The sequence below is a fragment of the Opisthocomus hoazin genome, chromosome 2 (assembly GCF_030867145.1).
Source record: "Opisthocomus hoazin isolate bOpiHoa1 chromosome 2, bOpiHoa1.hap1, whole genome shotgun sequence".
Lineage (NCBI taxonomy): Eukaryota > Metazoa > Chordata > Aves > Opisthocomiformes > Opisthocomidae > Opisthocomus > Opisthocomus hoazin.
Window position 1 is genome coordinate 124,065,862 of NC_134415.1, and position 27,544 is coordinate 124,093,405.

The 27,544-nt window shown below is 40.4% G+C and overlaps 2 protein-coding genes across 5 annotated transcripts in view; one reads left to right on the forward strand and one right to left on the reverse strand.

Moving 5' to 3' along the window:
• The window catches only part of UBXN2A (UBX domain protein 2A), a 342,165-nt gene that overhangs the window by 222,019 nt on the left and 92,602 nt on the right, over positions 1–27,544 (forward strand). The gene's annotated exons all lie outside the window — the stretch shown is intronic.
• The window catches only part of ATAD2B (ATPase family AAA domain containing 2B), a 90,190-nt gene continuing 64,794 nt past the window's right edge, over positions 2,149–27,544 (reverse strand). For 2 of the 4 annotated variants that reach the window (XM_075414909.1, XM_075414907.1), the window contains exons 25-28: positions 14,257–14,952; positions 12,490–12,617; positions 11,271–11,399; positions 6,399–9,914 (exon numbers count right to left, since the gene is read on the reverse strand). In XM_075414909.1, coding sequence (XP_075271024.1) covers positions 9,873–9,914; positions 11,271–11,399; positions 12,490–12,617; positions 14,257–14,952 — 995 coding nt within the window. In that variant the 3' untranslated portion in view covers positions 6,399–9,872. Of the gene's footprint in view, positions 2,167–6,206; positions 6,252–6,398; positions 9,915–11,270; positions 11,400–12,489; positions 12,618–14,256; positions 14,953–27,544 lie in introns of those variants that run through there. The other 2 variants (XR_012763268.1, XR_012763269.1) reach the window with 2 other exon arrangements.

The window sequence follows — 27,544 nt, forward strand, 5'->3', positions numbered from 1 at the left end:
ATGGCTACGGGGAGGAATTTGGGGCATGGAATTAGTCTTCAGTTGCACACTGCATAAACTGTCTGCCCTTCTGTCGCTTCAGCTTAGGAAGACGTTGTCGAGCTGACTGCGATAAGTCTTTAGCTGCTTAGAATAAAACTCCTTTAGCTTCTTCGGCATGGTGGTTGTTCTGAGGGGTCTGAATGGTCCCGGTGCTCACGGGTGTTTGCTTTGTGTCTCCCCTGACCTCGGATGTGCCGGCGCTCCAGTCTTTTCACTTGTCGGGGCTCTAACGAGAATCCACGGATGTGTTTGTTTCGAGGTTTTGTTTTCTGTCGCTTCAGACAGCTGTAAGTCCACACATCATCTTTTCAGAGTCCGTAAATGAAGCCGAACTTCTGCAAACATGGGTATTATTTAGAGCATGTTTAGAATGTAACAGCAGCTAACATTTGGAGAGTTAACGTTTTGGAAAATGCCAGTGATGCTGCAATTGGGTACCTGTGGTGGAAGAAACAATCTCACAGTAAAGACTGCCCATAGAGACTGTATCAGCCCCATTGCAGTGGCACTCTGTTAGCAGGTACGGGCTGCCTGTGTACCATGAGGTTAAGCAGTGCCTGTGAACGGGCACGGTCAGGGTCCCTGACGCCCAGTAGTGCTCAGTTGTGTAAATGGTCCTCCAGTACAAGTTTGTCTTGACCCAACTGGAAATGGCCCAGACGGTTCCCAGTTGCATTGCAGAAGTTGGCTCTGCGTGGTTCGCTGTTATGGATACAGCCGTGGTGTCCATGGGGTCAAAGGAAATGCAGCTCGACGGAGGTCACTCAGGTGAGGTCTACCACATGCAGATTGTGCTTGGGTCTGTGGTCAGTACAGGAGTAGTAACTGCTGCCCAAGCCGTGTTGGGTATAGATGAGCTAGGCTACTGATCTTAATCTTGTCCTGCATCCTGCTGAGAGAGACCATGATGACATGCAGTCACCAGATGATGCCATGAAGCTGAACATTGAGCTCGGCACTGTTGTGATGCAGAGAAGCTTGCACTGCAAGTGTTGAACCTGATTTACACACAGATGGAGTGATAACTGGGAGGGGGAGGGGTGGCAAAGCAAAAGACAATGAGTGGAGGGAAAGCACTCAAGCGAAGTGTCCAAAAAATAGATTTGCATATATTTTTCTGAAATTCTCCATAGATGTATTTACAAGATGGGGCGATCAGTGGACACTGATGTTAAAGACAGGGAAGAAGCGGAGCTCAGGAGATGCTTGCCAAGGTAAGGAGAGTATCCAGCGGGACGAAAGTGGTGATGGATAGGAGGACCAGGCAGCAGTGTAAAAGGCAAAAGCAAATCAGAAAGTAGTTTGTATTTATAGTCATTAAGATCAAAAACAATTCATGTACCTCACTAGTTCAGAGGGCTCCCAAATGGTTTCATTTGGGAGCCCTCTGAACTAGTGAGGTACATGAATCAGCGAATGTGTCTCATGGAACCTAATATCAATTTGGTGTTATCAGAGTATTTCTAATGGGGGAATCCTCCTCTTCCAAGGTTCTTGAAGGAAAATATTGACATAAATCACCAGTCAGAGACCTGTGAAAGGGAGACTAGCAGAGCAGAAGGTAACGAGGACCGAACAAGGCATCAGAACTGCGCTGGCTCCTCCGGGTGGCTGGGACCACTACTGCAGAACTTCTTTTCATCCAGCTAAGCGGGACCTCGGGGAGGTGGGCACGAGGAAGGCTGACATTCAGGACAGAGAACGGCACCGTGACAAGCTGCAAGTCTGAGAAGAGTCAAGCAACAAGAGCTCCCAGCCCAATTTCATGGCATAAAAGGACTAAATTGATCTTTGGATGTGTAAAAAGGGGACCAGTGAGTAGGAATCGGTGATTTTTAGCTCTGTATATGGCACTGGTGGGACCAATGCTGGAATATCACATCAATTTCCTCTGTGAACAAATGTTTTAGAAGATGTTGAAAAATTGACCTACTACAGAAAAGAGCCACAAAATTGACTTAAAGACTGGAGAAAATGCAGTGAAAGCCACAAAGAGCTTATTCTGCTCAGCAAAAAGAAGACTGAGAGGCTACTTACCGCAGTGCATTAGTATCTTGGGGGGGAGGGGGGAGGCAAATCTGTGTATGAAGAGTCTGGAACATAAGAGAAGACAAAAAGGCATGCCTGGAAGTAGAAGCCAGGCAAAAATAAGTGAGGAATAAGGCACGTGTTTCTATCAGCGAGTTTAACCACTTGATGGGAAGCTCAGAGAGCAGGGCAGGTGTACAAACTCTGCAGATCAAGACTAGATGCCAATCTTGCAAAGACTGTTACGCCACACAGAAGCTGTTAGGCCCTGCGCAAGCATGAGATCACATCATACGTGCCACAGCATCACAGTCAACAAACCAGTGCTTTCCGCTGACATTATTCTCTGTGAATAAGCCCAAATTTTTGTGGCAAATCGCTAAATATCATTAGCTGTCATTAGCTGTCAGCTCATTTCCACTTCCAAAATTTATTCCCGTGTATTGAAAAGATTAACACCGTAGAATTTATGCTCAGCTTCTGCCTGCATGGCTGTCCTCTGAATCTTGTGAAAAGGAAGCTTTCTATTTTAAAACAGGCTTTCTGCCTTCTGGACATGCTTTAAATTTTAGAGCAAGACTCTGAAGCACTCTAACCCTGATATAAAGGCTAGACGTCAATTTTAAACCAGTTACCATAGAATGGTAAGGGTTGGAAAGGACCTTAAAGATCATCTGGTTCCAACCCCCCTGCCATGAGCAGGGACACCTTCCACCAGCCCAGGTTGCTCAGAGCTCCATCCAACCTGGCCTTGAACACTGCCAGGGAGGGGGCAGCCACAGCTTCTCTGGGCAGCCTGGGCCAGGGCCTCACCACCCTCATGGGGAAGAATTTCTTCCTAATATCTAATCTAAGTCTGCCCTCTTTTAGTTTACAGCCATTTCCCATTGTGCTATCACTACCCACCCTTGTGAAAAGTCCCTCTCCATCCTTCCTGTAGGCCCCTTCAGGCACCGGCAGGCTGCTCTAAGGTCACCCCTGAGCCTTCTCTTCTCCAGGTTGAACAGCCCCAACTCCCTCAGCCTGTCCTCACAGGAGAGGTGCTCCAGCCCTCGGATCACCTTCGTGGCCCTGCTCAGGACCCAATCCAACACATCCATGTCCTTCTTATGTTGGGGGCTCCAGAGCTGGATGCAGTGCTCCAGGTGGGGTCTCACGAGAGCGGAGTAAAGGGGCAGAATCCCTTACCTCGACCTGCTGGCCAGTTACATCTCCAGTGCCTCACAAAAATGTGGTCTTACATGCTTAGATTTCCGACACTTAAAATGTCTACACAAACCAGTAGTTTATTACTAAACTGATGTTAATAGTCACATACAACGTGACTATTCCCATTGTATTTCCTTTATCCCACTGAACCTTTCGTGTGGACATTTTCAGAATTATATTCGTTAGAAACCTAAAACAGATTGGCAATTTGTCCTTGCCCATCACCAAAATCAGGTACCACTGCTCTTCCAGGTACCCTCCACATACAGAAGGGATTCTACAAGGTGTAACCAAGTCAGCAACAAAACACAAGACCGACTGTTTTGGAGATGAGAAATAGTTCTTTAACTAAAACATTATTTTCTTTCCCTTTACAACAGAAAGACTCAATTTCTTAGCAAATTAATTTAGTCCAAATCTAACATATTTTCTAGGATGAATACTTTGGTTGCTACTTTACTTCCTCTGCTGAAGCAGTATTTCAAAGGAAGCCCTTTTGAAATTTCCCCAAGCCTTTCCTTCCCCTCAATCCACAGTCCCAAAGCTGACAGGTCATCCTCTACAGACTCCTGCTTCCATACAGACACAATCAAACATCTCTGAGATACAGCACTATTCAAATCTCACACTGACGCAAAGGGGATTTCACCACTACGTGATTCATCTCCGCACACAAACGGAGGACAAATGGTGTGAGCACTCCCAGCAGCCACCCAGTCTCAGGGACCCGCACATTTCTCACGCGTACTCTGCCAAATCCCCGACTGCTGTGAGGCAGAAGCAAACCAACCAAACCACAGAGAGGAGGCCACCACAGCCGAACCAACCTTGATGGGAAGACATCGCGCCCCAAGGGCTGCAGCACGGCTGTCCCAAACGCAGAGCCTCAGCAACCCCCTCCTCTGCTCTCCACCTGCCCCACTCCAGGAACCGAACCTGAGGAGCCTTCTAACACAATGTCACTCGACAATACCTTTGGCATTTGGCACTAGAGAGCAGCTTCATTCCAAACCAGCACCCAGGCATCAGCAAACCTTCACAGAATTACTAAGGTTGGAAAAGACCTCTAAGATCATCAAGCCCAACCATCCACTCAACACCACCATGCCTGCTAAACCATGTCCTGAAGTGCCACATCTACACGTTTTGTGAACACCTCCAGGGGTGGTGAATCCACCACTTCCCTGGGCAGCCTGTTCCAATGCCTGATCACTCTTTCAGTGAAGAAATTTTTCCCAATATCCAGTCTAAATCTTCCCTGATGCCACCTGAGGCCATTGCCCCTCGTCCTATTGCTAGTTACTTGTGAGAAGAGACCAACACCCGCCTCACTACAACCTCCCTGCATCATGCAGATGGCCAGGTTTATGCTAACATTCCACTCAAAGCAGTGAATCCACTTTAAATCTTGGCAGCTTCTAATATTTTTAAAGGAAAAGGATTTCCCTGACTATTACAGCAAGGCTCAGCACAGCATAACTCAAACACATTCCTAAAATAAATGGAATTTAGTAGTAGTCACAGCCATTTACTGGCAGTGGGTTCAACAGAAATACACTCCCTATGCAAAGGATCACACTGTAAAATAATCACTCATCTAGAAATTGAATGAGGCTGAATTAATTAGCGTTAAAGTTTATAATCCCTCATTTTTACATCATAGTTATGTGATCACAAGTGATGCATGAAAGGAGGAGAGAAAAACATGAAGTGTTTGGCTTCGTTAATCCATTCATAAGTTTACTGATCTAGCTTGCAGAATTTATTCACATGCGGTGCTAGCTTAAAACCCCATACACTGCCAAGTCCAAATCTAAATCCTACACAAGATACAGACCAAAAGAATCTCATTTTTAATTTATTTAAATAAATAATCTGAGGGGCATAAAGGAGGAAACAGAGGATGTGCAGCACTGCAAATTTAAGGAAATATGGGAAACTGCATTTCAGAACTCCACTCAAGGCAGAAACCAATAGCAGAAGGCAGCAGTGTTAGCAGTGAACACCTGCCAAACCTGAGTGTTACACAAGGTTCTACTATGGCTTTATTAACAACACGTGATGCGACCCAGCTACCCTCACCAATTCATGCTTTTGAAGCACCATTCAAAGTTCACCAAGTATTTTTGCGAGAATCCTTCTGTCAGTGGCCAAGCAAAGCACAGTTTTGTCCCTTCAGACTGATTATTTTTACAGCAAGTGTCAGGAATCAGGCCTGGAACTCTTCTCGCTGTTAATGCGGCCATCACCACTCGGTGACAGGACCGGAACAGCTCCACACGCCCTCACACCCTACTTGGTCCCCAGACTGCAAACCCCTCGGTGTTAAGTGTGGTGCTGGCATCGGCGCGACCCTTCAGATCACAGCGACACTTCTGACCATGCCGACACAGAATGAGCCTAGGCTCTCACCGAGCAACTTCATTATTGTATTTATATAATAATAGATATTATCTTTCATATCTAATTGTGCTTTCAAAGCAGCACACAGAAGTGGAGTGGGAGCCAGACACCACCTAAGTGACTACTCCCCCGTTCTTCGACTAGCCTTTCCCCCGGGGGCCCTACAGTTTCAGGCACACCGAAAGGAGCAGCGGGACATGAGCAGGTGTGTTGTACGTCCTACACCTCAAGAGAGGCCATAACAACTCTGCAGAACAGCTTCTCGTACTCTGTTCCACACTGTGTACATCACACACAGTTTGTCAGCTCCAGATCAATGGCCAGCGAGCAAGATGTGAGTTGATTTGTCACTTGCATCGCCTCTCGCCTCTCCTACGCATGAATTATTTGAGGGGTGAACTAAAGGAATTCCTAGATATATTCAGAGTTCATCTTTAAAATAAAAAAGCAAGAACAACTTTGATAAATAGGAAGGAAAGAGAGTGTTTCTTTAAAAAACCTCTCATGAGAAACTCTGCCATTACCTGGATGCTGCCGTACTGTAAGCAGTCCCGGGCGGTACCCTGCAACTGAACACACAACATTTTCTAAGCACAGAGCGTAACTTCATAACAATTACCTTATTCACTCACCAATGTGCAATGCTAGTTTCACTTCGTCACTCAAAATTAGTAATAGAAGTTTTTTTCTTTAATGGACAGACACTGAAAGCAAAAGTTAGGGATTAAACTGGTCAAAATAAACAAACAGCAAGATCCCAGAGTAAAACATCTGAACTGCGAAATCAAGGAGGTCTGGTAAGAAAAGGCTGAAATCAGCCAGAAGGCAGGGTTTCTTTTAAATATGTTTCTGAAGGAGCTAAAGCTGTGTTTTCTTGTCATCTTTATTCAAGTATTTCACAGCAGTTATATTACAAATTACAGTAAAATGTTCAAAATTTCCAGAAGTTCAAAAAAATTAAATAACTTACTTCAAACTAACAAAAAATGAAGTCAAAATGCAAAACATCATTTTAAACACAGCTCTGAATAAAACTATAGAATCCAAAATATACCATAGTTGATGAAGGAAGTCTACTTAATCCACAAAGTAGACACACGTTAATGAAACCAAACAGGACTCCCCAATGTCTAAATAACCCAATGTACAAGATACAAAAGATGCAAGTACAAGCCCAAATTCAAGCTTACGTTGCGATTACAAAATAAAATAAAAACAAAATAAATGACTATCAGCTTCAGGACCTGCCATTCAGGAGACTGAAGGTAAAACCAGAGCTGACCCACCAACTTAATAATAATAATATTAAAAAAAAAAAAAGGAAGACAAGATATTACAAAAAACAGTAATCCTATAAATACATTGGCATATGAGGAAATCAAGTAAAAATACAGAGGACACAAAACAAAAACAACAAAATTAATCACAGGTGAGATTCAAGCTTGCAAATACAATTAACTCCATAGCCATCAACTCCACCCAAGGGCAATTCTGTGATCCCCAGAAAGAAACCTCCTTCCTTCTGGCCATCCACATCTCACTGACCCCAGCACAAGGACTCACACAGGAGTTTATTTGCAATTTTCACAACAAGAAACAAGGAAGAGAGGTCAATTTGTACAAACTCTTGCCAGTGCTATGCGGCAAAAAAAAAAATAAAATTAAAAACGTACAAAGAGTAAACGAGTTTAGACCACATGGATAAATTAACAGCTGTTTTAACTCTATAACCACCAGACATCTGTAAAGGAAAACAAAAACTGAAGTGTGGTTATTTGGGCTACGAAGGCAAGTATATAATTTTCGGTAAGCTGTCCACTGGAACATCTGGTATCAGCTACTCTTTCCTACAACAACTTGGCAGCTCCTCACAATTGTAAGCTGCCTCTTACAATTTTTCCCAACCAACAACTGACAGTAAAAATTTTCCTTTAGAAACCTGACCTTTTAGAACCATTTTGAATGCCAGGCATTAGCTTAAACTTGCTTTTCACACTCACTGGTGACTAAAATTCTCAACTGTTTTAATTCATATAAATTTATCATCTTCTTAAAAATGTATGCAGTTTTATCTTCCACAAGTGCTGCTGTTACTTGAACAAAAACTTCTTTGAGTAAGTGAAACTGGAATAAATATTTTTAAAAAATTCTGCAGCAAGAACCTGAGACTTGCAAAAACCCCTTTTATCAGAAACTTGCTACAAAAAATCTGCTACATTTTATTTAATCAAATCTTAAAGTTTGTAACAACTTCCATCAAAATACAAAATGCTGTTAATGTACCAGACACAAAAATATCTCAAACAGGTATGATGCTAATAAATACTAAATGAAACATGGAAAAAAATCCCATAATCAAATCTGAGATCAAAGAATCTCATTTAACATGTGTTTTCTGCTTGTTTTTGTTGTTTTTAATCGCACTTTCCCACCTAAAAAATACAGTGTTTCTGCATGGGTTGCATTTAGAAGGTGTAACTAGATGTACATGAACGCTTAAAACCTTTTTCTGCCATTAGCTATGAAGAAAAACAGTAGCATTCGGGGGAGAAAAAGATCTAAGACAGAATTCTGTTTAACCACAATATACAAAGCACTTTGGATTACTGCAGTAGCCCAAGGCCCGTGTTTTGCTCCTCTGCAGCGCTACACTACTCTTAGCTGCAGAGGTGGAGACAAGTACCTTAGCTTCCGTTTGCAAATGGGAGCAGAGTGACTACAGTCCTCCGTAAACACTGTTGGTAAATAAAATACAAAAAGCTGAGGTAGCTCAGTATCTCTGCAGTAGTCCAAGACTGTTTTCTCGAATTAAAAACTCCTCACACTGTGTTGCATATTTCTGGAAAGACACTTCCGCGGCTACGTAGGGACAGTCACGATGAATGGTTAACGACGGTAACACCAGCCAACTCCTCTAAAACGCCTTCCACACAGGTTTGAAATAAATCAGCCCAGGTAATGTTTTAATACTGAACTTGCGATAAAACATGTTTTTCTTGAAACAGCCTACACCGTCCTCTCCAGTTTCCAGAAAGGAAAGGTTTCGAACTACACAATTCAGACCCAGAGAATGTCGGTCCGAACAGATCGATCCAAAAGGCTGTCCTCCAAAACCCCCACATTATCAATGTTTTGCACGGACCGAGTTGTGAAGCCTAGTTTAAGTTTTATTTTCAAGCAAGCTTGGGCTCCAGGACTTTGACAGACTACAGTGTCTTCTTACCTGCACTGCACAGTCCAAGATATATTACAAACACGGAACTTCAGAAAGAAAACTGCCCGTATTAAACTTGGTTTTCTTAAAGAATTCAAAATGGAAAACAAGGACATGGTGGGAAAATGCTTCGTTTTTAGCAACACAGAAGAGTTTCGCTGTGTAACTTGTTTCTAAAACAAAGATATACCAATGAAAAAGTAATTTCACCATTTTGGTAAAGTGTGTGGCTTTTGCAGTGTGTCTTAGTTTAGTTTTGTAGAGTAAGACAGGCATTATAGAACCACAATACTGGTTGCCATCCAATGAAGAGAATACAAATCATCCTTTTGGAGATCTTCATTCTGAAGACAGCTTTCTAACATTGCCATTTGCTATAATCCAAACCAAATGATTAGCCTTATCTTTCTCAATTGACTAAAAGGCACATTAAAGGCAGTTCTACTGAGCCTCATCTTCAAATTACTGTACATCCAGTTACTCAAGATTCCTACCACAATGCATCATTGCCTGCTTTAGAACAGATTTTTTTGTCCATTACCCCAGAGAAGAGAAAAATTGGAAAAAAAAAATTAAAAAAAGTTTGCCTGTTTAAAAATATTCAACTTAGATCTGCTCTTTCCAGTTCTCTCGTATGTGTTGGTCTCCACTTAGCCTGAAGTTTCCCCAAAGATAATGCATGTAGAGTGAACAAGAGCAGAAATGAGAACAGTTTCTGTAGCACCAAAAATCTCCAAGCTGTGGCATTGTATTCTTTATTTATATCAGATACAACTATATGAAGTTCCGTTTGGTTCTTGTAGGCTGGTTGGTTTCAGGTACCTGAGACAATAGCACCAAATTCAACAGAAAGAAAAAGAGAGAGCACTTAAGACCAAGGCTCTGCACGTACTTGGTGCAAATGGAAACTGAATGGCTCAGAGGACTGCTCTCCCATGAGCAGTTTGAGAGGATAAACCCACCCATCTTGACGAGTTCACAGGAATGTTTCAAACACATGGACTGTTCTTTCCATCTCCTGCAAGAGACAGAGCATCAGTTATACAACAACATACAGACACAGGAATAAAGTTACATTACATAATTGTATTTACTGGGCTATTTTTTTTTTTAATTTGAACAAATAATTAATAGGAAAACAGACATTTCCATTTATTAGCTGCTATCTGCTAGCAAAATATGGTAAAAAGGGAAATTAATTAAAGAAGTATTAATGCAAAAAAGTGCTCCACTATGACGGTCCATGAGAAAATCCAAGTGTATTAGGGTCACATATATAATTAATGTACTCAGTATGTATTAAGAAAGCATTGCAACGGCACACTGCATGATTTCAAGTCTTACTGCACACTTACGCTATTGGTGACCCAGCTGTAAACAAACCTGCACAGTGTGGAGAATCAAAGTAAAGACCAGTTTCTGCATACTCCTAACATCTTCTTAATCTACCTAACATTTGGCACAGACTTTCAACATGTTTTTAGATGAAGATGGCAGAGGAATAGCCTGAAAATGGTTGGGAAAGTATTTTGCAGGAATTCTACAATATCCCATGTTAAGGCCTTGCCAGGTTTTGTTGTAAAATGTTCACGGAGACAAACATGTAGTGTTTTCAGTGATCCAGCTGGAAACTGGCAATCGTTGTCCTTTTGTCAGCTGGTTTGGTTATCAGTCAAATCAGCAAGCTGATCCAAACCCCTCTACAGCTAGAAAAACAATGTTGGAGGGAATGCACGTCCGAAGTTACAATCAGCCTACGCCGATGGCCAAACGACCAACTTGCTCTCGATGCAGACAGCAGGCCTTTGACAGCAAACCCTTCAGAAGCAAAGGACGACCGTGCTGTACTGGGCTTTCCCAAGGGTATACTCACCCTTCTACAGAAAGTTTGCAGAATTTTAAGGTCTTATATGAAAGTCACAGTCAGCAAACTGCATGGAGCAGAGGTACCTCATTTGTTTTTTGGCCTAGTTACACAAATGCCAGTAATGGCAACCACAGCAGTGCTGGCTCCATGGGCCTATGAAGTGGCCACTACACCCACTGTTATTCACACCACAGTGGAAGCAGTGGAAACTGCTTCTACTCCATTTTTACTCTGCTAGCATGTGCTTCTCCATGCTGCTGAATTCTCTCCTCCTTTCCTCCATTCATTTAGGTTAAATTCTTCATCCTTTTCTGAGGAAAGTATGACTAGAAACAACCTCTGGTTTTTAAGTCATTACTACACTAAACTTTTTTCTGTTTATAGATACCTTCCTCAACATCTATCTAAAGCTTTTGCCTGCTAGTACAACAATAAATCAATAGACTTAGTTCTCGAAAAACTAGTCTCACAAAACTTGATAAAGGATAAAAGAAACTGTACAACCACCTCTATAAGTTGTGATTTGTCATAGTCTCTACGATGTCTGTAGATGCACCGACTGAGGAGCGAATACAATCCCTCAAGTTGGTCAACAGTCAAGTTGTCACTTTTCTTAACCACCAGATCAAGCAGTTTCTGTTGGAACAATGAAAGGTAAAGTTAAGAGGGTTTTATAGAAATGCAATCTCCTCAAGCTCTACTTTGGAGGGAGACACACAAATGAAATGGACCACACCTGGCTATCAGTGAGGCCACCTGCTTCCATGCAGATCCAAAAGGACCCAGTGTCTCTCCACTTCTCTGCTTATACCCACACTTTTTTTTTTTCTCCTTGTCTTATATTTTGTACTCAGTATAGCTGGGGCAATGTTTGTTCTGTCTGAATGATGCTTCATCCTATTCTTGGTCAATCAGTATGACAAAGCACACCATAAAAACTGTCTTGATAGCTAAAGCAGATATTTTGAAGAACTTGCATCGGCCTGAAATTGTAGGTACCACCAAATGGAAACACATTTGGAATTCCATATATATTGAAAAATGGTACAATAACAGAAAGGGAGGACAACACATGTAAAACTGCTTATAAACAAAAAGTGAAGTGTGTATTTTACACAGTAGCAGACAGTAAACTTCAAGAATTTTTTTTCTCTCATAGCACTTGTATTGTTTCCAAAGAGATTATCATCTGTACTCCACAGCAAGTGGGATCTAAATTTCATAATAGGTGAAGCTGCTTTCTACAACAGAAAACAGCAAATTTTATTGTAACTGTGCTTAAAAAGAGACAAAACTGAAAGAAAATTAACTAGCAGGGGTTCAGTCTATGACGACAAAACATCAGCACAAATCCCAATTTGTTTTCCAATCCACTAACACTTCCTTCCACCAAGTATACGTATAGGGGAAGGAAAAGATGATGTTAACTTCTAATTACTAGGCACCCAGCAGTTCCTCAGAACTGGCACATCCAATTAACACATAAGAGTACCTGCAAAAACTGCAATTAAAATAGTGGACTGCTGTGCCATTACTGGATTTGTAAAGGTAGTAATGATGGGACAGTAAGGATTCAGTAGTTCTATTAACTTTTCATCCAAAACACACTGACCAACACATAATTTTCAAAAGTTACTGCTGATTTTGTATTTGTCTGCAGTCAAAAAGGCAGCATTTTTCATGGACAGTTTCATTAACAGTTCAACTCATTTGGCAGTTCCATTACCTTTAGTCTGTCATGGTCAACAATTACAGAGGGTAAGGGATCCGATGGTTCCTCTGGGCCCTGCTCCAAACTTGTTATGGAACAGTCAAAGCCCACGACTTTTCGTATTTTCTTGCTTTTGTATATACCTGTAATTTGAAAAACAATTAACAGCACTGTTGGGTCTCTCAAAATGAACAGCTGGTTTCTTCACTTCAGTTTGATTTTGCTTGTTTGTTGGGTTTTTTTGAACCAAGCAAACACGATTGTAGCGGTGCACATTATTCATCAGCTTCGCAGAATTCCGAACATCCATAAGAGCACCAAACCACAGTTCAGAAAACACATGAAACTGGTCATCTTTAAAACTGAACTCCACAGTCCCAACAGAAAATGGAATGTCACTGAAAGAGTTTCTCCACTGTCTCATTTCTACTTAGCAACGTCAAATCATACAGCTTCTAAGTGAAGTTCAGATATTAAGCTAACACTAAAATTCTTTCTGCCTAAGTGAATCAAATCCTGATTTCTCTCTCCAAAGCATGCAATGGCTTCATCATTATGGTAATTCTAACATCTGCTCTACTCCCAAAACTTCATGTTTTTGTGACACATTTCTGTTTTCCTCCACCTCTGTATTAAAGCTTCTGTCCAATCCTGTTGTGAAGAAAAAAATATTTTTACATCTCCAGATTCTCTACCTACACTCACTCACTGTTTTTCTCCTCCTCAACTATTTAAAATGCCTTTTTTTCTCAGGACCTCTTGTTATTATAACCATTCTTAACCTATACATTTTTAAATTTAGTGGTTGAATTTTGTACAGGCTCTTAACATACATCGTACTCTTCTTCTGATATTTTTTAGGACCTTTCTTCTACTATTCTCCTTACCCTTAGAGAAAATATGTATGTACAAACACAGCCAATATGTATATAGTGATATTCTCATAATTCCGATCTCTCATTAAAGCTCATTTACTTTGTAAATCTCAGTGCTAACTTTTGAAGTAAAGATTTCAACTCTTTTAGATAATTCTGAAAAGCTAATTAAAAAGGCAATCATGCATAAGGCTTTTATTTCTCTTCCCTGAGGAAACTATGTCTCTTGTCTTCAAAGGATGTGGCCCCTTCTTCTGTGCACCACCGGGGTTTCCCTTCTCCTTCTCTTATCTTTTTGCTGCACTGTTCCTCTGTTGACTGTAACTCCAAAGCCAGATACCTTCTCCAACAGATAAACAACAGTTTATCTGGCATTTGCTACATGTTAAACTCCTTTAACATTTGCTATGAGCAAATGTTTTTGAAGGAATACGTTCTGTATTTCTATGGTCTTTCCTCCAGTGTCAATGATACTTTTATCATAAATCTCTAACAAAACAAGTCAAAACATATCATATTGATCAAAACATAGACCAGATAGAATACACAGACCAAAACATACATGAAATATTTATCTGCATTAATAGTATTTTTTAAATCTTTAATTATTGTTTGAATGTTGTCTCAGTATTTACAAGATTTCCCATAAAGCCTACAAAAATAAACAGATTAGTGTAAGCATGGAGATACATGCCTAAGATAACATTACAGCAAGTCAAGGGTGAACTTCTAATTTATCTATGTGGAATTAAACGTTGTAAGTATACTAAAAGTTTCATATAAATAGACAGCAGTCCATAAAACATTATCATATAATCATAATTGTAACATAAGATATTACAATTAAAAATATACACATTAACTTGGACACTAAGATAAGGACAAGAACATTGAAATGAAGCTATACCTTCTTTATCTGCTTCAGCATCTTTAGTTTCAATGTCTGTGCTCTGTAGTGTTTTTTCATTATTGCTGCAGTGTGGTAACTCGGCTTTCACTAGATCAGCCCCTTGACTTTCACTGGCAGCTTCCATTTTCTCCGTTGGCTGATCTTCAGATGAAGGTTTTTGCTTGTTACTAGACCCATCGCTGTTGTCACAGGGTGAAACAGCATCAACCAACTCCATTTTACCGTTATGACATGCTGGAACAGGTACACCCTTTGAGCGGTGTACAGATGTCTCTCCATTCACACAGTTCCCTCGCAATGTAGAGTCCTTCCTTAATTCCTTTTCAGCACTCAGGGTAATGCTGTCGGTTATTAACAGAGATTCATTTGAACTCTCTTCTTCTGTGGATGCAAAATTGTTGTCCTTTCCCGATGTCCCGTTGTTAAGCCTCTGCTCTGCATCTATATCCATAATATCACAAGAGGATTCATCGTTTGTCATGGAGAGATCTCCTGTTTCCTCCCCATTCTCCTCGATGCAGTCAGTGCTCATCTCTAGCTCTCCGTTTTCCAGCAATTTACTGTCCTCTCCGTGGTTTTCATCATCAGCGAACTTTGCATCATCGTCATCTTTCTTTAAATTATTGACTTTCCTCTTCTTAATAATGCCTTTGCCCCACTGTGAGCGCCGTCTTGATTTTCTCCTCATTCGAACTGAATTATAATGAAAAAAGAAACTTTCAGATGCACAGGTACCCCTCAGTAAACAGACTAGGACATCAGAACATGCTGTAGTATGCGAGGCAAATGTCTTCACATTTCAAGAAAAAAGCAAGCTGACCGTTGAGGTCAATGTAAGCAAATGACAGCTACAAATGACTCTAGGAGGAGTGAACACTCAGTCGCGTACACAATTCATACTCTAAACTATGGAAACAAGAACAACTTGCTAGCCTCTCCTACTTAATATATTTTATATATACTCATTTGTTGGTAAAACACTGAAGGAAAAGAGCTAAGCAATGATGTAGAACTCCAGACACTCATTCTCATTTGGGTAATTCAGACTCTAAAGGCAGTTGTTTTCATTCTCCCTTTTTAGAACCTCAGTGATTTAAAACTGTTGCACAATGAAACAAACGGAAGCGCAATCCATGGATTCACAGAATAATTCAGGCTGGAAGGGTCATTAGGCAGTCTCTATTCCAACCTCCTACTCAAAACAGGGTCAGCTATCAGGCAGACCAGGTTGTTGAGGGCTTTATCCAGCCATGTACTGAAAACCTCCGCAGATGCAGACTCTACGGCGTTCGTGGGCATCCCGTACCAACGCACCATTGCCGTAACGGTGAAAAGGCTTCTTGCCCTATATCCAGTCAGCACCTCTCCTTTCCTTTTATGTCCATTGTCAATCCAAAGACATCTTCACAGTTTATATGGGCTAAATCTCCTTAATCTTCCATTCATTCCTGCCTCTGTACTCAAGTTCACTGCACTGACAAAATGTGGTTTTTAAAAAATTAGGAGTTTTGGTTTAGACCCAGACTATTTTAGCAACCCCATCTACAGTGAGAACTCACGAACATCAGCATTTGTGCAATCAGTCTGTGAGCAGAAGGGGAACCACAGCTCCTTAAACTAGCCTCATCACCAATGCCTTCCCCCCACATTATGCAATTCAGCTTGAAGCAACATGGGCGTATGAACCTTTCTTCATCACTTCTGCATCCTTACTTTTTCATTTTTCCTCTTTCTTATTTGTAATTTCTGTGCCTTTGAAAAAAATCACATAATTTTTCCAGAAAGGGCTTTTTTTTTACTAACCTATTTGCAGTGAGATACAACTAAGGCACATATCTAAAAGATGCTTGGGGCACATCTGCAATGTGACAAATAAATACAGAAGGAAAACAATTCAAACTTAATACTATTGTCAACGTCCTTTTCAAGAGCACTAACCAAGACACAGCTCAGAAGACCAAGGAAGCGATAGGGAAAAACTGAAACTTCTACATTCAAATTCAAGTAACGATGCAGACCGCTCGTATTTCTTCAAAACTGCTGAAGTTGCAGCCAAGTTATTATAATTGAAAATCACAGCCAATAGTTACCAGAGATTAACAGACTTTCTTCCATTTCAACTCCTATGTTGAGCACCTCCATAATGTTCTTGCTATTTGTAGGTTGCTTAATTTTATGGGATATTAAGTCCTAGATCTCTGTCTGCCAACTTCACACTGAGTTACAAAGAGCTTGCTTCAAAGATACAAGCACCGTGCAGGCACAAGCGCTGAGAATTAAATCACAGAAGCTCAGAGCAGCACAGTTGTACTTCAGAATTTCCTCCCCATGAGTGGCGTATGTAAGCAGGTGGTTTAACCACTACATTAGGAATAAATCTTCACCTTTTATTTTTCAAACCTGCCTAAAGATACAGTCACATTGCAACAAAACCATAGTCTCACTTGGAGTGTGTACTTCTAGTTACAAATAATCCTTACTGAGAATTGTAAGATTTGAGGGGAAAATCCCCTTTCTCCAGCTATTCTGTAGATTTGATAGCACTTTCGACAGTCAGTTTCACTTTTTTATTAATGACAAACTACAAGCTGCTCACACAAATTTTCAGGAGTTCATGTAATCTTTCCCTAGATTGTTCAAGAGATCTTTCCTTAAAAACAGAAGCAGCAAATCTGAAACTAAACAGGGAGATGTAAACTTACAGACAAAAAAGTCCCCTATTAGTCAATGGGTTTAGCCTCAGGTCAATTCCAAAGAGGGGCAAATAAAACACAGATGGGGAGCAAAAGTCTTTTAAAGGAAATTTAATATGTCCTAAAGCATATAAATTAATAAGAAAGCTGACATTTTTAAAGATACACTGGTTTTGGCTGACTTTGTTTTAAGAGTCAGATATAATGCCAAACATACTTGACATTTATTATGTCAATGAATTGTGCTTTAAATATGCCCATTTCACTAGTGCTTCCCTTTTGTCCACCTTGTGAGTCTTACCTAGGATGAGAACCCATAATTTGCCTAAACAAATAGGTACATTCCTGAAATTTTTACATGTGGGAGAAATCACATTAAAGTAAAATGAAATTAATCCGATACTACAAATTTCATTAAATTTCAAGTCTTCCTAAACAACAGTCAACAGTCCAGCTGAACTCTCACTCTCATGCAGTAGTATTCAAACATATGTTACGCATGTCAGCTTCGATTCCTGTTTTTAATTAGGACAAAGCAACCACAAAAAGTGCCGCAGAAGATGTCCTCCCAGGAGTTCTGAGGTTTACGTGGCATCAAAACCAGTAAATGCAGGAAATTTTTCAGCTACCTCACTGAAGTATGCACACAAAACAGAGCTTTGGTTGAAACATTGCTATTATTATAAAACTGGTGTTAAGTCACCATATTTAAGGGGGGGGGGGAAAAAAAGATACCTCCAGCGAGCCCCTGAGATTTAGGAAAGACCAGCATTTCATCGCCAGATACTGCAGAACGTGCCCTGCTAATATTTAACAGTATTTGCACTGACAAAAGCAATAATCTAGCTACTTCTGCCTTTCACCCACGTTTAGTTGATAGAATTCAGTTAATGCTGAAGTTTTCCCACTCCCAGACTCTTACCACTTCTTGTTTTAAGGCAGTACCATCATCACCTGAGACACCCAGACCTGTAACCAACAAGTGACCAACACTTCAAAAATCCTGATTCTTTTCGTCCGTACACTTCTAAGAATCAACTTTTTTCCCCTGTCATTCAGATAAAAGCCTTCCTGCTTTCAACCCCTTCCATCCCAGCCACTGAAGCCTTGTCTCCTCAGACTTTCATAAACCCACCTAAACCCCTTGTCTGAATTTAACACAAAACTGCCCACATCACTGTCATGACCTAAGTGAGATTCTTAGTCCCCCACCTGATAGACCTTTGAGTCCATTCATCAGTTCCTATGTTCTTGATCACATTGAAAGTAGACTTATAGTCCCCACGTTTGAACTGCCCCTTCAAAACGACAACTTTTTGTTCTCATCTAGGCTGCATTGCTCTGTGCAAAGGAACGTCTTTTGGGACATGAGAAGACATTTTGGTTCCAGATCCTTAGCACCCATAACATCAGTACACGGATTTTGCTTTTACAGCCAAGCCTCTAGGACGAGTGAAAAGCTGAGCAAGGAATACAACATTTAAAAACAAAAACCACCACCAGTCTGTCTTTCTGTCCTCCCCGCTTCCCCCAGTAAAGGCAAGGGTGCGATACAAGTAGGAGGGGTGTTTCATGGAGTAAGGAACTGTGTGACCAAATGTAAAGTCAACACCAGATTTCATCACCTAGATTGATTCCCTTCATATTTACTAGAAAGAAAAAAGCACTATTGCGAGAAGAACAGAGACCTGAGAAACTGTCTTATGAGGCAGGGTAAAGTAAACTTCGGCTCTGAATCCTGCGAGACAGTTCAATACCACAGCGTAAAACTGGTGCAAAACGAACGGGCTAATAGGCAGGAACTAAAGGGTTAATGGATTGCTGCTAACAAGCCTGGAGTCCCTTCTCCTCTAACCCTAATGCTGATATTTTATAAGACTGTAAACTAGCAAGAGCAGAATCCCCCACTTTTTATTTTATAGTCAGTACGATTCATGACACATTAAAGTTTTCAGTAAGTAACAGAATGGGATAGCTATTTACAAAAGAAAAACTTCGAGTTAACTTTGTTAAAAAAATGAACAGAATATGTACAATTGCAAGTTAACGCCTTAACACCTTTTCAATTATTCATTTTAAAACTAATCATCTGAAATCTAGCCACTAATACCCAGCCTTTTGGCAGCATTTGTGCCAGAGGCAGTAGAAATGCTATTGTCAGAGCAATCCGGCTTTACAGAACTGACTTTCTGTAACTCAAACTATTATAATACCAATTATTCACACATGTATACGTTCACTTGCCTTCTGCACTGCTGAACTCTCTCTCCTATAATCTTCACATAACCTCTGCAGATTTGCCAAGGGGATCCTCACTTCAGTTCTAGCTTCCTTCTGGTTTACTCTTTTGTAAATTGTTATTCAGAATTTTTAATGGAAATAAATACCTGTTTGACCATGAGTCTGACACAGCATTTCACTTGGGTTCACATGAAGGTGGTATCAAAAAAAAAAACCCCTCCCCACTCTTTTTTTCTCCCTACACTGCAGTCTATGCAGACAGCATTTTTAAAAAGTGTGATATAATACAATGTAATTAATCACTGAATATGTATTTATTCTACATTTTATTAAGCAGTAAGTGAGGTTTCTCAATTCTTCCATTCCTCTGTTGAGACACTTCAAGATTCGGCTAAAGATCCCTACAGTTACGGCAGACAGCATTTCCCCCAGAGGTGGCCTCCCATGATTGAAGAAGAAATTCCGTACTTACTTCAGAAGAACTATTCCTCTAGGCACAAGTTAGGTAAAATGAAACCTGTAGCAGACTTCCAGAAATTCTCACCCACTGGCAGGTTCTGCCTTAAGATTCTCAGGTCAGATACACCGAGTGACAACAACATCTCCTGGTGAAATACGTACCCTTATCTAGCGGTGCACACCAACCCTGTCCAGAGCAGGGTACAGTTCTTCGATATTAAAGAACAGTGACGGTCAAAAAAACCCAGACCAATACAAACAAAAAATCTAAATCCTTCCCACCTTCCTGAAGTACTTCTGCAAGATCTAGAGGTAACTGTCACCTTTCTGTTTAGTACCATCTCAGGAAAACAGATCTTAAAAACACGGGAGAACAGTACAGAAGCTTGGCAGTTGAGGTACACGCTGTTGCTGTCCCACAAACCCAGCTGTACAGTGACAGAACTGCAGGCTATATAGAAATAAGAGTTAACAGTTGGAAAAGGAAGCAGATATAATCAGAAGATTCAAAGACTGTCAGCCATTAACAAGCAAGTCTGCTTGCCTTAACGTGGAGGAACTCTAACGAGAAGATGTAGCAGTCAAAGCAGATACGTTTCTCTTGACATTTCTGTACTTTGACTACTACAGTATATTGAGTGCAGTACAGTGGAGGCTAACCAGTTCGCTCTCTGCCGCAGAAAAGAAGACCCTTACGTGCAGCTGCACTGCTAAAAAGTCCATCAGAGAATGTGACTCCTCTGTCCTTAAATGATAAAACTCACATCCATCAAACAGTAGATTCTGGGTTGTTACCTTTATTTCATGAGGAATTCCTGGGGATTAAAATCCAAAGGAAATTCTCACCGCAAGCAAGATCACCACGGATCTAGATTTTGTATCTGCAGCATCATCAAGAACCACTTGACGCAATGCATGTGTTTCAAGTTTTTCTTCCATGATCAAAACCCTAAACTTCTTTCTGATGTCTTGTGTGTAAAGTAACTCAAAGCCTTGAGAAAGCACTTATTACCAGCAATGTACGCTGTTCTATGCAGCATCCAGTATATCTATGTATCTGCCACATTAATTTAGCTGCTTCCAGTAGCTCCACGCTCCTTACCAAGGGGCATCGAATAGTCCACTTGAAAGTCTCTGGAGTTTTTAGTCACAAAGTCCCAAACTGCAGTCAGAGATAAGCAGCAAGAAAGAACAGAGCACAGTTCCAAAATGGCTTGAAAAGCGAAATGAGGTGCCAGTTTCCACTAACAGACAAAGCCATTTCTCCCTCCAAAGCCAGCTATAGCATTTCCACTGCCTCATTTGTGCCGGCTCTACTGTTCCTGCAGTAAAACAGATAAGGGAACTGAATCCATCTGAAATGTTACGGGGTTTTTTCCCGGGTTAGTTTTCAACATCTTCAGTTCCTCAGCTGAGCTCTCCAACGCATGAATGACGGTGCTGGCTCAGGGAGGTGGTGGGAATATGCAACCAGGGAACAGGCAAGACAGCACCTTTAGCAGTAACCTGCAATCTGACCAGCTGGAAGCAACTGTGGAACCAACCCCTGAAAGACATGTCATTTTCTTCACTGAGATGGAAAGCACTCAAGGCACAGACCTGACCAATACATTTAAAAAAAAGTACGTAACAACTTAACATGTATATGCTCAGCAGCAGCATATGTAACAGTTTGTAACAAATACTTGGAGAACCTGGGTACTTCTACTCAACAAGGAGAAGTCAAGCTCCACAAGAGGAGATGAAGCATTTTTCAAAAAACAAAACAAAATGAAACTTGGCTACAGTATCCCCAGCATTTTCTACCCCTAGTCAACCACTTCCCCCTACCATCCCCTCTAATGCTCTCAACTCAAGCTCTTCCCAGTATTTCTCTCAAAACTCTCCCATTATCTTCTGTTCCCCCCATCCCCAGCTGGCCAGGATACAAGATACCCGAAGCGTGCGTGCCATGCGTGGCCAAGACAACGCTGAACTGATCAGCTAACAAGGCCAGGCAGAACACAAAACAACCATTTTCAATCTGTAGCCTTTTCCTTCAGCAGATGCGCAGACTTATCCAGCTACCAATTTTCCCAAAACCTGCAGTAATCTAATCTTTCAGCCCTCAACGCCTGTCAAATCTGTCTGAACCCAGCTAAATGATTTAGAAGTTATTAGGGGAGAAGAGATGGATGGAGAGCACCGGTATAATTTTCTTAGGAAACCAAGCTAAAAATGTAATTTACATGAAACCAGAGTAAGTATGTTAGTAAAGTACATGACAAGACAGCCACATAGGAAAATTAAAGAGAAAAATGAAGTTGAAAGAGAAGAGACAATCAGATTAATATCACCTGTGGAGATCAGGTTTAGACTTTCCACCTCTACCGATCTGCTCCTTTTCCCTCTGCTAAGTGGCCTTGTACAATAGCAACTATCCCAGTTATTTACATTTTTGGTACATTCAGCTGGCTCTTAAGGATTACTGAATGACACCTTCCCCGCTGCAGGAGAGCCATGAACAAACACAAGGTTCTCCTGCAACTTCGCAGGCAGAGAAGAGGCTCCCACTCTAAGGAAAATTACATTCAATAGAGTTTACAGCATTCATTTGTATCACTGATCTGAAGGGCTCGTGGCTGTTGGTTGGCTTCTCTGTCAAGGAAGCAAAATTAGAAAAAAAAAAAAAGAAAACTGAAGTTAAGAAATGGGTAATAATTACAAGAAAATCAGCAACTTGTGCAGACAGAAACTTTACACCAACTCTTTAAACAATTTAAAGCAAACATTGCCGCAGTTTTCAAAAAGGAGGAAGGAGTAAGATATATTTAAAAGGCCTGGAAAACTGTCTTTTATTACATCACTTGTGTGTACCACAAAAATATTTTAGAAGAACTCATTAAAAAAAGCTTTTTCTAAAAAGTCTCTCTTTTTGCCATGTTTACAAGAAAGGTGGTGACAATGCTTTCAGGAAAACCTCCTTCTTAAGAGAGGCTGAACAATCTTGCATTACTGAGTTAGAAAGGAGATGAATAACAAGAGAATACAAAAAAAGTCACCGATCAGGTAAATTGTAGGACCTTTGCCCTCTGTCAAAGAGACACTCAATTAATTCAAGAGGCAGATATCTAATAGTGATGAAAGCAAATTTCCTTACCATTAGATACCACTGAGTCCAAAAGTTTGATGGGATCCCAAAAAACAACAAGTGGTCAGGTTTTATTAGGACACTCACAAATTCACTAAATGGCATTTTAAATTAGAATAATTACAAAGCCTATTCACTAAATGGCATTTTACATTACAAGAATTACAAAGCCTATGGCTTTTAAAAGAACTGTTAACGAGATCAGAATCAGCTAAGATGGTATTTCCCCCAAAATCAGGCATGAAAAAAATAATTTTTATTTCTCAGATCTTTGCAACTTCCTTTTAAAGCATCTGGTTGAACCCAGCATCGGATACAGGAGATCAAACTAGTCTCATCCAGAATGCTAACTCCTACACTACCTAGGAAAAAATGATAACAAAACAAAAAGCGACAGTCGTCTCAGTTCTCAGTAAAGACGTCCTCAAATTACAGAAAATAATTTTTAATGGTGTTTGTCAAGTTACAGTACTTGCCTCTATCTCAAGCGAGAATTAATCCAAGTCAAATCCCTCTTCTGGAGAGCAAGAGGAGAAAACAAAACAGTAGCAAGTGTAGGATTTGTGACCAAACATCATCAGCTACTAAGATTTCACTGTTAGCATCTGGATGACTGTTAATATGCCAGTATCTAAATTCTCAATCCAAACTCAGCACTGGTCCAAAAGGAAGAAAATAGTTAAAATAATAAAAACCAGATGGCCTCTGGTCTGCCACATCCTTTGCTAAGGCATTACTGCAGATGTATGAATGCCCGAAGTACAGTGATCACTGACACCGCTGCAGCAGAAAGGTTAAAGAAAAGAGACTAAACAGATGAAAACCAGACAAAGACTGAGAATAAAATGGTTTCTGAGAAAGATTATAAACAAAAGAATATTTCTTTCTAAAAATCTTTCTAAAAATACTCCTGCCAACACAAAACCTCCTTTCCGTTATAAACCAGCAGCACACAGTTTCATATGATAGCACGGCTCGTTATTTGGGGTGGTATAAATGAAAAAAACACCAAAAAAAACCCATAAAAAAGCACACAGAACATTTATTTATTTAGGAACTAGATTTTCTGCAGCAGTTCTTTTATATCCTTGCCTGATCTCCTTACAGCTCTTTCTATAGAGACCACTATGCCAATTATGGGGAACAGTTAGCAGTGTGTTTACTTCATATTTCATAAAACGACTTTTACATAGAACTTACATTTTTAATACTTCACATAACACAACATATTTTATTTTTTATTTGCTCCAAATGCCATTTGCACAGCTGTCATATTTATCATATGGCATAAAAGACATCTTCTCTATGAAGAAAACATAAAATATGCAGTCTATCACTGCAATATATTACTGTTAAATACTGAAAAATAAGAATGTAAAACCAAATCTTCCCGATACAGTTTATTTATATGGAACACTAAAGGAAGCAACTGCAGGACAGTAAAATAATATGCAACATACTCCATCTACTGGCAAAATAAGAGCAGTAGGACAAAGTTTTACTACACAGCATCCCAATAATTAAAGAGATGCTAATGTTTTACAGGCTAGCGTGTATCTAAACCACTTAGCAATGATTAATTTACCAGACACACCAGACTGCACATTGCTGGTAGTCTCCTCTTCCACACACGTACATACCAAGGCAAAACCAGACCCTTCTCATTGGTGCCCAGTGACAAAGAGTAACGGGCACAGACTGAAATACAAGACATTCAATTCAAAATTAAGAAAAATAAATTCTTGTGAGGGTAGCCAAGCAGTAGCAGAGCTTTTCCAGGCACATCACAGAGCCTCCATTCCTGGAGATACTCAAAACACAGCTGGACACAGCCTTGAGCAACCAGTTCTGAGCAGGGGAGTTAGACTAGATGCTCTTCAGAGCTTCCTTCCAAACCCCAGCAATTTTGTGATTCTGTGCTCATTCAACTACTTACACCAGGCTTTTGACCTAATTCCCATTCTAAGTTCCCACCAGAACACTTGCACTTCTCTCAAAATACACAGTCAATATGGAAATATTTTAAATTATCTGTGGCAGAACTCTCCCAAATGGATTTTCAGCAACTTCTAGTAGTGCAATACTTTTAAAACTCATCTATACCGTGATACACAAAATACACCACAGGTATACCTGGCATGGGAAATGGAGGTTTCAGATTAAATCCAACTCAGGAACGCGTATCACCATGCCTTCAAACAGAACAACTATTTTGTGCCTCATTTCTGATGCTCATCTGATCAAGAAAAAAAAAAAAATCTAAAATACATTAGAAAAATTGGATCACAAAATGCTAGGTAACTAAAAACACTAAATAAAGTTTCATACAAAATTCATAACCTCAGAAAACAAGCCAACACATGATAAACTCACTCTCACTTTCTATTGTTCTAGCTCTGACCAGTAAACGGGGCTTTAAACTGGGGAAGGCTGCTGCACTGTCTGTAGAATTATAGAAAGTTTTGGGTTGGAAGGGACCCCTAGAGGTCATCTAGTCCAACCCCCCTGCAGCGAGCAGGGACACCACTAACTAGATCAGGTTGCTCAGAGCCCTGTCCAACCTGGTCTTGAATGTTTCCAGGGATGGGGCCTCCACTACCTCTCTGGGCAACTCGTTCCAGTGTAGTCCACTCTAGTTTTAGAGAAGATGATTGACAGTAATTTCCTTTGGAGTTCTCAAGTGTTTCATCTGAATTGACCTTTTCGCAGCTATTTTCTAAAATGCCGTAAACAAAGCTCCTAAAAAAATCAATTTAATCAGGAAAATAATGTTGTAATTGGTGATTTTTTGCTTAAATTTAAGGCAAAAAATTAATTCAAGTTCAAATAGCAGAAAAAATGGAATATTTTCAGAAGCGTTAATTGGAAAGTACGGTATTTATCCCGTGTAATTAAAATACTTGAATCATTTCCACTCTACCTCTAAAATCATCTCTGTTCAGGAATCCCGTCTCTAAACTTGTTTCTTCCATTTGTACAATCACAATCCACCATGTAATTTGCTGCTACTCGAGCTCCCTAAAACCTGCTCAGTTCTGCTCTCTCCCTACTCTAGCTCCTTCCTCCAAACACCCTTTTCAAGAGCGTTTCTCTTCCCAGCTTCTAGTCTCTACTGAACTTATCACATCAGCCTTTCAGCATGCCCACGTACGACCCGAATCCCTTCTGCAGATGTCAGATTGCTCGCCAGTTCCCGGTTCTCCCTCTTCATTTCCAGATGCATCACCTCCTTCCTGACCGGTTACCTTTCCCAGGCTCCACCTTAGAAGACAGTTTTTCCTTTGATCATAGTCCAGACACCACTAAGCTTCAAATTCTCTTGCCTCCCAACCTAAATCACCAAAATACTAACAGGAACGGTGCCTTTACACAAACTTCTTTCTTGTTTACACACAGAAACACTGGCGGTTTCCTTCAGTCAATGGCTCTAGCCTCCCAAACAACTGCCACTGCATCCACAGCCTTCGGTGGAGAAGAGACCAGAGGTACGAGAGCTTTTTTTTTTTAATACAAGTCAGCAGTAATGGCTATCTGTCTTCCCAAGAGACCTCCAGCTTGGAGGTCTATAAACCCTACCGTCTGCCACACAGCACGCAGAGCCAGGAAAGAGCGCTGCAGATCAGCCAGAGTGAAAATCTCCATCTTGGATTTCATAGGAAACTACAAAGAAATTGAGAATCCTGCCCCTCCTCTCTCTGTTTTCGCACAAGCTGCCAAACAGATAAAGAACAGCTTGGATCCACATCATCAATTTATTATACAATTTATTCAAGCCAAAATTCTGTACGATTGACTTTAATTCCTTTAACGAAAGAAATTACACCTTCAGGAAATAAAACCATACGCCTCTAATTAATTAAACTATTTGACATCAACACTATCATTCATATATAAATAATGTTCATCTCTGGGCAGTTATCACTATGCCTAGAAAACTCCTTTGCATCAGGGAAAAGCACCACGAAGGAAAGCACACAGACCAGTGAAATTTTGTCAGCTTCAATCTATCTGTTTGCCTATTAAGCAATAATTGATAATGCTATTAACAATATATTAACAATGGATTTCACATCTTCAGCAGGAAAGCCATGTACAACTATCAGTGTATAATAAAATACTCACTTCCTCTTATAGTTGTTGTTTGTAACAAAAATACCTGTTGTGTATTCACCTGTTCTAATCAACTTACCTCTTGAAAACAATTATCAGCGCCTCCATTACCTACACCACAGTCACTCCTCACAGTTCTAGAGATTTTGATCACTTAATTGGACTAATCCAGTAGGCTGCAGCGAGAGGATCTTAACGTCCTCCAATAATGGGAAGTGAGTACTGAAATACAGGTGCCGTAAAGGAAAATACAGTTCAACTTGTAATCTCTTCTAACTTTCAGCATGATACTGTACGTACTGACGATGGGAAGTGAGTGACTATAGTGCATGTGAGAGAGTATGAAGCAGCGTGTAGCTATGCACCTGTGAATAAACACACAGAGTAAACAAATCTGAACGGTCAAACAGATAAAAGTGATCCTCTCATTCGATCAGAGTCGTCTCATAATGAAAATAGTCTTTTACAAGAAAAATGTAATACTCTCACTACATTAGAAAAACAGTTGTTCTTTATCACAAAACCAGAAATCCTGCTTCTTTACAACTTCTTGGGCAGAGATTTCATGTAGCCAGAAAAAGGGTATCTCCTAAAGTTCCATGTGTTTCGCGCCTAAAATTACTTCTGGAAATAATCAGTAAACAGTAGTAGA